This window comes from Nyctibius grandis, chromosome 2, assembly GCF_013368605.1.
Source record: "Nyctibius grandis isolate bNycGra1 chromosome 2, bNycGra1.pri, whole genome shotgun sequence".
NCBI classification, from domain to species: Eukaryota; Metazoa; Chordata; class Aves; order Nyctibiiformes; family Nyctibiidae; genus Nyctibius; species Nyctibius grandis.
The window spans coordinates 17261725-17272458 of NC_090659.1; the positions used below are offsets into that span (position 1 = coordinate 17261725).

Sequence of the window (10734 nt, forward strand, 5' to 3'; positions counted from 1 at the left end):
ATTTATCTTATGATAACCAAAATGTTAACAGGCTATAGCATCTGGCTTCTCTGAACCTGGGAGAAAACTGGACAAATTTGGCTCTAAACTGGAGTGAGGTTGTCCTCAGCTGAAATGCTGGGCACTGGAAACCTCCCACCCAACCTGTCAAGCCAGACAGCTGAGACAACCTGGTTGAAAACAACAATCTGTCTAGGGTCTGCAGCCCATTTGGGCATCAGTGGAACCAGCGGCCCCGGCCCAAGGAGAGAGCGCCTGGGCTGGCAGAATGCATCAGCTCGTACACTCACCCCAGCACAAGCTACAGTGACACTTCTGCTCCCGAGAGCGTGCCTTATGAGTCAGTAATAAAGTGTTGTGATTCCTGCTTGTAGTAACAAACGTGCACACAAAAAAGCACTTAACTATCCAGTCCTTTGTCATAAAAGCTATGAACTGCCAGACTCCTGGTGCAGGAGATGCGTTTAATTGTGATCTTGGTTGCTACACAGCTAAATTATGCTCCACTGTCTATGCTTGTTTCCCTTTGCTGTGTCACCCAGAGCAGCAGACTTTCTTGTAACTAAAGGGCGCTTTGGGAGGGAGCAGTTCTTTGATTGCATTGCTTAACTAATACATGATTTGTAGCACGTTCCCTATAACCCACCTCTATTAAAAACTGGATATAATTTCATGAACCATATGACTGTATAACAGATGCCACTGCTGAGAATTCATGATCTAGCCAAAGAAAAATATGTAGTCACTAAACTATGACTTGGAAACTCAGTCTTGGTCACCTGTGGTACAAATACGGGTAACGAGTTGACCTTCTGCTGCTATGTTTATGCTCTAACGAAATGAATAACTTTTTCATTAGATCATCACTTGTTTTATTATGCTATTGTTTGCAAGAGTGTAAAAAAAAGTTATTATTGCCATTTGTTATGGTAAAATACCGAATGTGTTTGATTTCCCTCACCCCCTCTCACTCCCCACTTAACTCTAGTTAACCACGTGGCTGAAGGAGCTAATCTAGGTAATGTGGGCTGAAGCATTTTGGAAATGCAGAACACTTCACTACCTTTTGTTTAAAAAGGGGGAATTTGCTGCATTTGATTGGATCCAAATTCCCTTCAGCATGAAAGGCAGTGCCTGTGAAACACCACTTTTCTCTCCCAAGAGCCTCCTTAAGCGCTACTGCAACAAGTGAGAGTATGTCAGCACCTTGGGCTTGCTTTAATTGATATGGGTAGGTTTGGGAGGAGCTGTTTCCTCCGCAGGACTTTCCTAGCTTTGACTTCAATGTTTCTTCTAGGTTGATGAGAGCAAATTTGGGCTATCACCATCACCCAGCAGTCGCAGGACCTCGCCAAGCCCTGTAGATATGGCAGGGTCTTGCAGTTTCAGCACCATAGCTCCTTGGGCTCTAAAACGGAGAGTGTTTCAGGCAACACCAACCAACAGCTACGTGTTAGGATATGGAATCTACCAGGACTGAGAACAACGGCAGAAAACGAAAATAAAAATGAGTATTTTTTTCTCTTGTAAATGTATATATTCTTAATTTTAACCCGCTGTAGTAAAATACACAGGGGTATATATACATATCTACAAATAAATAATTATTTGCTGTATTTATAAATACTTCTAAGTATTTATAAAAACAGAAGGTGATTGGCTCCCTCCTAAATAATTTAGAAGTAAAATGTTCCCCAGTATTTTTGCATGTCAAAGACAAAGTAATGCTCAATGAAGTGTGATGTGATGAGAATTTTTCTATGTGCTTTAGAGGGGCCAGGATTTTATCCGTGGAATAAAGTGGGAACTATTTCTGCAAGACAGAGTCCAAACATTGGCAAAGGAAGTTTTAATAGATTTTTACATGACACAAAGCCAAAAGTATTCATAAATGACTGATGTCTCAAATTCCATGGCAAAAATCCTGCCGAGTTCAACAGCAGATTTTCCCTCGACTGCAGTTGTCATGAGATCAGAAATAAGGGAGCAACCATCAGTTTTGTGATGCTTAGTATGTATTTTAACATTATAAAACATGTTACCAACAGCGTTAGAACAGCTCATTCATACAGTACTTCTAATTAGAAAAGCATGATCAGGAGGCCCTCCAGAAATTTGTGAGGGAAGCCTCAACTGCTAGTTAATGGTTTTGAATTTTGAATGCTTCTTTCCCAGTAGGGTAAGGTTAAGTGGGGCAGGTAAAACTGCTACTTTTGTACATATTTTGTTGGTTATAAACACCACTGACAGCAATACTCCCTCTGTAAGCAGTTATTAAAACCAGTTGCATCAGTCTAGTTGCACTCCAATTTTCTTAAAAGATGAAACAACAGTGCTGAGCACCCTGTTAGTGGTTAAGTAATAAAATACAAAAATACCCCTTTTAACATCGTATATGACATTACGGGTAGAGTTTTCCAAACTCCTTCACTAACCCAGTCAATTAGCAGCCTAAGCTACCAGTCATTTTGAAAAATGTGGCTTAGCTTTTTTTTCGTAACATTGCCTTAGATTCCAAGCTCTTTCCGCTCGATGGACTAGTTTTACTCCAGTGAAATAAAGACGCTCCATTTCCAAAACTTATAGGGTTCATTTATTACCTCTAGTAACATATTATACTGTATAAATACTCTATCCTTGTTATATGTCCTTTTAAAAAAGCGATAACTTAGAAGATCATATTAGACAAGAAGTATAAAAATAAATACGCTCATTATATGCATTTATTACAAATTATAACCCTTCCCAGAAGGGAAAGAAATATAAAATACTTATAAAGTATATAAAATCTATAGTAATATATTTTACTATATACATATGGAAAGCCATATTCTCTCATTGTCTATGGACTGGCACAAACTTTAATTCTGCGAGTGTTGGCGTATTGCTGTGGATGGACCTGCTATCCTTCAGCTTTGTCTTCACGCCTTATCAATGGTTTGAGCACTACAAACCCATCAGAGGCCCCATAGGAGAGGTTCCCATTCACAGCGGGATTTCTTTTATCTTTTTTTTTAACCCAAATGCAAATAATTTCCATTGACTGGGGTAAGGTAAATGTGAAAGCATGACTCAAATGCTCACAAATGCCATCAGTCTGTTTGACAGGATGGTAGGACCAAGCTCGAATCAGAAAAGCCAGTGGAAGGTACGCAGAAGGCACAAAGAGCAACTACTCAGAGATGCTACCTGCTCCATGAAGATTTCCACTTTTTCTAGCCTCTGGATTACATATGTCACCACAATGGCATCAGAGTGGATGAGAGAAATGGACAGGCACATTGGGATGACATAAAGATACTTTAAAAAAATGACATTCTAGTTATTTGTGGAGTTGACTGACTGTTCCTGGTATTTCTTACTCTTTACAGGTAGAGAATATGGCTTTATTTTTATATAAAACTATTCTCTGAAACAATAGCAGCCATGAATGACATAGTTAAAGCTCCTTTTCCAATCCTGTCTTTTGCCCTTCGTGAGGTAGGTAAGCCCTGACCAATTATTTTAAACTATCTTTTCCACTCCCCTTTCCCTCCCCTTCCTACACACGGGGACTTGATCAGTACCACAATATAAACCCAAAAGAAGAGAGAAATAACCAAACCCCAAAATGTTTGCTTAAACTTGTTTTGGGTACTGCTCGTATTTTGTTTAATTTGTATCAGACTTTTAAAAAGGCAATTATAATGCCCTCGGGCCTTATCTGCTGAAGACGAGTGAGTGACATGGGTCTGCTATCCTACCAAATTTTCAGTTGGCAGGGTATTTTTAGGATGCAACGCCAACTAAAGCTATTTGCACTGTCCCATCCCAACGGATCCTCACCATTAATTTTGTATGCAAAAACATATGCGCTGCCTCTAGCCCTCTTTTTTTCAGTGCACTGTTCTGAAGGAAAAAAAATAAAATAATTAAAACAATTCAGCTTTCCCAACTTATACTTCTTAGCTGCAGTCCGTAACGTTGCAGAAGTCTATTAGGTGTTTCGGTTTCTTGGAAGGCTCACAGCTTTCTTGCGGCAGCACACTGCCATCGTAAGAAATACATTTCAACAATCTCTTCTTGAAACCTTTCCCGCATGTCTTAGAGCAGGGCGACCAGTCCCCCAGCTGCCACTGCGGGCAGGGCAAGTCAGCGCAGGGACGGACGTCGCTGGGCTTCAGCTCCCGGGCACAGTCAGCGGCCAGCCGTCCCCGGGGGTCCCGGCATTCCACCGCCCGCCGCTGCCAGCCTGAGCCGCACGACTTGGAGCACTCGCCCCACTCCTCAATGACCCACTCGGAGGAGATGATCTCCCTGATGGCATTGAAGGACTCTTTCTTTCTACTGGGCACCTTCTCCGACCCAGGCTGTGTGGGCTTCTTCACAAAATAGGTGAACTTGATCTTGGGCTGGGGCAGGTCCCCTACTGTGAGGACCTGGATGGTCAGAGGCTCCTTCAGAGGGCTGAAACTGCGGATCCTCTCCAGGGCGGCGGAGGAGCCGCTGTACCTCAGCACGCTGCCCTTGTAGGTGATATCTTGCTCCAGCGTTGACAGGGTGTAATCGCCGTTGAGGATGTAGGTGCCATCTGCGGCTTTGATGGCAAGGAAGCTGCCGTCGTGTCTCGCGCCCCTGTGGTTTCGCTGCTTCACCTCAATGTTCGTCGCCCCAGCAGGAATGGTGACGACGTCGTGGTAGCCAGGCCTGCCCAAGAGAAAAGAGAAAGACTGAGTCCTCCGCTGTTCCCTGCGAAAGGGAAGAAGCTGCCTGGCACAAGACTGAAATTCATTTGAAGCTGAAGCGTTAAGCTCATGAGCTGCCAACCTAATCGAATTAATGGATTAAGGGATTTGCAAGGACACATTCCACTTTCCTGCTACGGCAGAGGTGTGCCCATGTGTAAGGGGCTTGCTTTCGCTAGGATCTCACTGTAAGTTATCTTCAGTCAGATGGCTCTGACAGATCAAATGTCAGTTCCAACGATAAACTCGGGCAACATCTCACTGACTTGGAAATCCAAAGCTTACACCCACAAAACATTCACCAGAACAAAATAACAGCAGCAGTCATATACTCACTTTGCTCTAACAAGTGTGCCAGACACCTTCTTGCAAGTGGATCCACTGCCACCGCAGATACCGCATTTGTCAAACTTCTTATTGGATCCTATCATGCGGTCGCAGCCAGCCTTTACGCACTGTCCTTGGACGCAGACAGAGGTGGAGTCGGGGCTACACGGAGTACCATCCACAACCTTTGCAGGAAACAAGCAGTAGGGCGTTTTATTAGAAGATGCTCATTACTTTGAAATTGCGTAATACAGACACACGCAAGATACGGATAGGTGGAAGACCTGCAGCACCTTATTTTCAGGGCTTTTAAAACTAAAAACCAAAGCAGCGCATAGATAGTTGGAGGTATGTAGTGCTACTTCATCCTACTTGCAAAAATGATGTCATGGTGACAGCAAACAACCTATTTCAGTTTTTATTAACACCCTCCCCCTCAAAAAAAGAACCCCACATTAACTGTTTTACTGATTTCATATAAAGAAAGAACATTGTTTTCTAATGCCACTAGAAGGTAGTGATGTCCTCAAAGTGCAGGACCAAAATTGGTTTTAATGGTGTTCCATGTATCCTTTTTTTCTAGGAGTACTGCTCTACAAAAAACATCTGTGTCATCGCCCTGGTACTTACTGGCTCACAATATCTTAGGAGTTCAAGTAGCTATGCAAGACGAACATTTTTCCTTTTGTTTATTTTAAGCTGTCATCGTATTAGTAACCGGTATGAGAAAGTACCAAAGTTTTGGCAAAGAACCCCCACAGTTTTCCAAACGTATCTCAATGTAATAAAATTGGTGGAAGGAGAGGAAAGGGAACTAGGGTGGAGCGGGTAGAAGAGGCGGTACGTGTGAAATAACTGGAAGGACTGTGCCAGAACTTTTAAAGCATGCTTGCACTGATCAAGCTGTACGTGTAGGATGAGGAGAAGGAATAATCTAGTTTAAATATAAGAAAGACATAATTTCAAATTTCTACATTCCTTGACTTTTAATGTCACATAAAGAGTTAGAGGAAATACAAAACCTATTCATGATTAGATGGAAGAGGTAGAGTTCTGAAATACCTTTGGCTGTAAGACAAAGAAGTATCCTGTTCCTTTTGCTCGGCAGACCAGCTTGCATCTGTCCTTTGGAGAGACACCAGCAAACTTGGGTGTCCACTCCACCGCAGGTCCGCTCCCAAAGGGAGACTTGGAAAACTCATTGTGCTTTTCACATTGTTCCTCCCTAAAGGTTTTGCCTGCAGGCAGAGAGGAAAGACAGGTGGACATTAGATCATCTTCTGTACATGCTCTTCCTCCACAAGATACCCTTCCTCCGCTTCAAGAACGGGGAAAGCATTACCATCATTGTCCGGACAGTCCTCGATGTTACAAGATCTGTATTGCACCCGCTTCCCTTCACAGTATTTCCCCCCGTTCCTTGGGACAGGGTTGTCACACTCCCTGAAGGAGTACTGCACTCCACCGCCGCAGGTCCGTGAGCACTCTCCCCAATCCCCCCAGGACCCCCAGCTCCCATGCACCGGCGTCTGGAATGACAAGCAAAATCAGAACAAAAAAGTTAATACAATAAAAGCAAAACAAAACCAAACCACAAAACCCACAATCACGCTCATTTTTACCTAAGCCACTTGTAAAAAAACGAAGCTCTATGTTTGTTTTATTAGCTATCTGCCTCCATTTATTCAAGCCCTTTTAACTGATTACTCCCACTGAAGCATTATCCGTGCTACTCTGCAACCCAGGATATATTCTGATTTCTTTTTTAATACTTACATCATAATGCTTCTTCTCAGTTTTATTCACACACTTGCCATTCATGCACCACTTCCCTTCCCCGCAACTGGTGCCGTCTGCCCAAGGGAAGTGTTTGGTTTGGCACACGAGCAGTCCTCCAGAAGTGCCAGTACACCACAGCGTCGTACACGTACTGGCTGCGTCTGGGCAGTGTTTGGACTCATCTCCAAATGTAAACTGGCACTGTCTGTTGGCATCGTACAATGTGCCAGGCAAGTCAGAAGGAAGCTGGATTGGTTTGTGGGGCTTGTCCAACAAACACTCACCTGAAAAGGAAGGCAAAAGGAAAAAAAAAGTAGACGATGCTGTCAGTGAGTTCGGTTTCAAAAGGGAAAAATGTATTTCCATTGCTGGAACTGCATTTGCTTTGTAACACAAGTCTTTGAGCCAATTTGTGCCACTGTTTTTGTAAAACTAAGGGTCTTCTAAATTCATTTGCAGTATGTAAAAGGTTAATTCTATGCTGTAGCAGAAAGCACTGTTAAGGAAGAAAAAGCAAAGCAGTAAAGCACAAGAGCTTAAATGCCACATGAATGGAAAGCTTAATAATCTTACCATGACCGTTATCCAAAAATGTTGTAATCATGTAGGCACTACATGGAGACCAAGGCTGGCTGCGATCCAGATTGGAAAGCATTGATGCCATCATGTGGAAATCCCGGCTTATTCCATTAATACCAGCACACTGCTTTGCATCATCATGAGGCATGTTAAACACGTGGCCTTTTTTTAAAAAAAAAAAGGAAAGTCTGTGATTTTAGGAAGTCTGTCCTATGCATTACCAATATTATTTTAAATACTACTCTAGAGCTGCTCATAGCCTGGTCTTTAAATAATAACCTGATCTGAACACTGCCAAACTTTAAGCAGATGACACTGTATCTTCACTCCCCTCAGAGCCTTCTCACATGCTTTTTTTTCTGCAATCAGTCAAATACACAGCTCCTGCAGATAATGCTGTGCAGACCGGATTTGCTTTCCACAGTTCAACCTTGCTACATGCCAAAGCTTGGCCTCCTCCCGACTGCACCAGGGAGCGCAGGGTGCTCCATTCCCCGCAGGACGAGCCTGCGGTGCAGGCTGAGCAGCTCTTTGCTTTACAGCATCAAGCTGGCCTCAGTTAATCACATGAAATTGCCTTTCAAAGTTTCAAGTACCTAGTTCGTGGGCTGTTGTAAAGGCAGCCTGTAAACCATCGTCTTCTATGATAGAGCAACTGCGGTTTAGATCACAAACTGTTCCCACATCAGCCATCCCAAGAGTATCACATGTCTTGGCACCGCAGAGGTCCTGTAAAAAAAGGCAGTTTCATTATTAATCAGATCAGAGACTTAACCTTGGCAAGAAACATCCAGCCCTGGCAGTTTGCCTTTACTTATGGAAAGAGCATAAATATTCAGCACTGCAATGGGTATGATGGCAAAAATCTGTCTTTGGAACATACACAAGGGCTACACGTAGAAATAAAATGCATAATTTCCATACTAAATCTGCTAAAAATACATGAAGCAAAAGTACGTTGCCCATACTGTGAGTTTCACCCGAGACAGCACAAACAGCAAAATAAATGACTAAATTAAAAGCAGTTCATTTCATTTTTAGTCTACTTTGCTGAAGCTGTGGTGACACAAGACTGCCTCTCAACACTTTTTTGGAGGTCTCCTGGCAGAGGGGGCCTCCAGGGGTAGGGAGCAATGGGTGTGGGGATCGATTCGACCTCCGTGTCCCTCACCTGCCTGGTGAAGAGGATTGCCGTGTCGTAGTGCTCTGCGTGCCGGTCACTGAGCGGGTTGTGCTGCTTCTGCCAGCTGCAGAAGTTTCTCAAAGTCAAGGCCGCGTTGGAAGAGATATCAGGTCCTTTCCGCTCCTCGTAAATGACCATGATTTTCACCACCACGAGGCTGATGGAGTTGCGGATGCTGGGGTGCTTGTACAGCTTGGCTGCCACGGAGAGCAGCGTCAGGAGATAGTGCTTCAGCCCGCTGCCGTGGAACTCGGCCATGGACTGGTCGGCTACCAGCATGGTCTCCACATAGCGGGGGCTGGACACGAACCTTTTCTTCCTTCTGCTTCTTGTTTCTGCATGAAAAAAAGAAGGAGGGAAAGCGCAGGTGAGCAGAACAGAGAAACACCGCTGTGAGAGACCACTGTAAGGAGCCCCAAACCCACCAATACTCAAAATATGCACCTAAAGGACGTACCCCACGGCCTCCCGCCCCAAAACTTCGGCAGCCTCGGCTGAATAACCCTCCTAGACCACCGCCGGGCGTAGGACGATACCCTGCGCCGCCCCTCGGGGTGGTGATGAGGAAGAAGCACCGGCCGGGACCCCGCCGCCAACCCCCGTCGGGGCGGGGGCGCAGGTGGGCGCAGGGCGAGGCCGATCCCCCCTCTCCTCCGCTTCCCTCCCCTCCCCCTCCCCGCGGAGGGCGGCGCGGCGCCCCGACGGTACCTGCGTGCCCGGCGGGCTCCGGCCCCGCCGCCTCCCCCTCCTCCCCCGTCTCGGCCACGGCGCAGCGGGCGGCGGGAGCGGCCCTGCGGGTCCCGCGGAGGCGGAGGAGGTGGGCGCCGCGGCGGTGCGCGGTGCCGGGGGCCGGCTGGATGAGGTACTGGCGGCCCCGCAGGGAGAAGGCGCCGCGCATCCCCGCGCAGAGGCTGAGGGCGGCGGCGGAGCTGGGGTCCCGGTTGACGGTGCCGGAGTAGAAGCAGCGGGAGAGGTCGTCCTGCGGCCGCGGCGGCGGCCCGCCCAGGTACTGCAGGGTGAAGTCCGGGGCCAGGAAGCTGCTGTCGGGCTCCAGCTCCAGCGTCAGTCGCTCCCCGAAGGCCTCCAGGCGGAAGCGCTCCCGGCCGCCGGCAGCGCCCAGGCGCCGCGGCACCACCAGCGCCTGCCGCTCGGCGGGGCGCTCGGCGCTGCACAGCCCCAGCAGCGCCGCCACCACCGGCACCAGCGCCGGCACCGGCCCGCGCCCCCCGGTCCTCATCGCGGCCGCCGAGCTCGGGGCGGGGGAGGCTTGCTGCTGCGGCCGCTGGCTTGACGGAGCCCTTTTAATGTCTTTATTTGTTTATATATATATATATATGTATATTTGATTATTTGCTTTCAGGTTGTGGGGGTCTCTTAAGTTTCTCTCTGCTGGCGGAGGGGCGGAGAGGGCCGGGCGGGCGCCGGGTCCCGCGGTCACTGCAGAGGCGGCGTCGGCTTCCCCATGGCCGGGGCGCGGCGGCGCGGAGTGAGGGTCTGCGAGGGGAGCAGCCGTTCCCCTCCGTCCGTCTCTCTGTCCGTTCTCTTTCTCTCGCTGCCTTTCTCCTTCCCGGCGCCTCCTCAGCTCTCCCCAGCAGCAGCGCTCGGGAAGGAAGCTCCGGCGAGTCTCCGCTCGCCCCTCCTGCAGCCCCGGGACGGTCCCGCCTGCACTTCCACGGCCCCGCGGGGCGGGGAGGGAGCGAGCGCCGAGAAGCCTCCCGTCCTTGCAGAGCGGAGCAGAAAACAGCGTGAATGCCAGCCCCAGCCCTCTGCGCCGGGCCGGCCAGGCCCCCTTCGCTGCTCTCCGAGCGCCTCCGCCGTGCGGGGTGACTGTGGCAGCAGCGCCCGCCGCTGCCGCCCTTTATGGGGTTTGCCCGGGCCGCCCCCACCCCCGGCGCGGCCCGCCGCCCCCCGCCGCGCCGCCCCTCGGCCACGGGCCGCTGAGCTCACTGCGTGCGTAACGCGGCCGCGGGCGGCCCCCGCCTCCCCTTCCCTTCCCCCTCACCGCCCCCGACGGGGCGGGACTGATCGGGACGGGGCGCGGCGGGCAGAGCCCGGGGTCGGCCCTTGGCTGGCGGGCGGGGGGCGGGCTGTGCCTTGCCGCGGAGCGGCCCCTTCCCCCCACTCCGCGGCTCCCCCTCCGCG

General features: G+C 48.7%; 1 protein-coding gene across 1 annotated transcript; it reads right to left on the reverse strand.

The window, feature by feature from the left end:
* Nucleotides 1–1915: 1915 nt before the first annotated feature.
* On the reverse strand, nucleotides 1916–10408 carry ADAMTS1 (ADAM metallopeptidase with thrombospondin type 1 motif 1). Its single transcript, XM_068417402.1, has 9 exons — nucleotides 9301–10408; nucleotides 8581–8927; nucleotides 8006–8138; nucleotides 7404–7571; nucleotides 6828–7114; nucleotides 6394–6580; nucleotides 6114–6289; nucleotides 5061–5236; nucleotides 1916–4686 (listed from the first exon to the last, which is right to left on the reverse strand). The coding sequence occupies exons 1-9, from the start codon at nucleotides 9827–9829 to the stop codon at nucleotides 3945–3947; spliced, it is 2745 nt and encodes a 914-aa protein (XP_068273503.1). The 5' UTR covers nucleotides 9830–10408; the 3' UTR covers nucleotides 1916–3944.
* Nucleotides 10409–10734: the final 326 nt, after the last annotated feature.

What these genes read in the sequence shown, in the direction of transcription:
- ADAMTS1 (XM_068417402.1), bottom strand. Translation starts at nt 9,829, where the DNA reads ATGAGGACCGGGGGGCGCGGGCCGGTGCCGGCGCTGGTGCCGGTGGTG. An exon ending in GGAGCCCGCCGGGCACGCAG is followed by an intron (nt 8,928 to 9,300) that starts GTACCGTCGGGG and finishes TTTTTCATGCAG; the next exon opens with AAACAAGAAGCAGAAGGAAG. An exon ending in TCTTTGTCTTACAGCCAAAG is followed by an intron (nt 5,237 to 6,113) that starts GTATTTCAGAAC and finishes TTTCCTGCAAAG; the next exon opens with GTTGTGGATGGTACTCCGTG.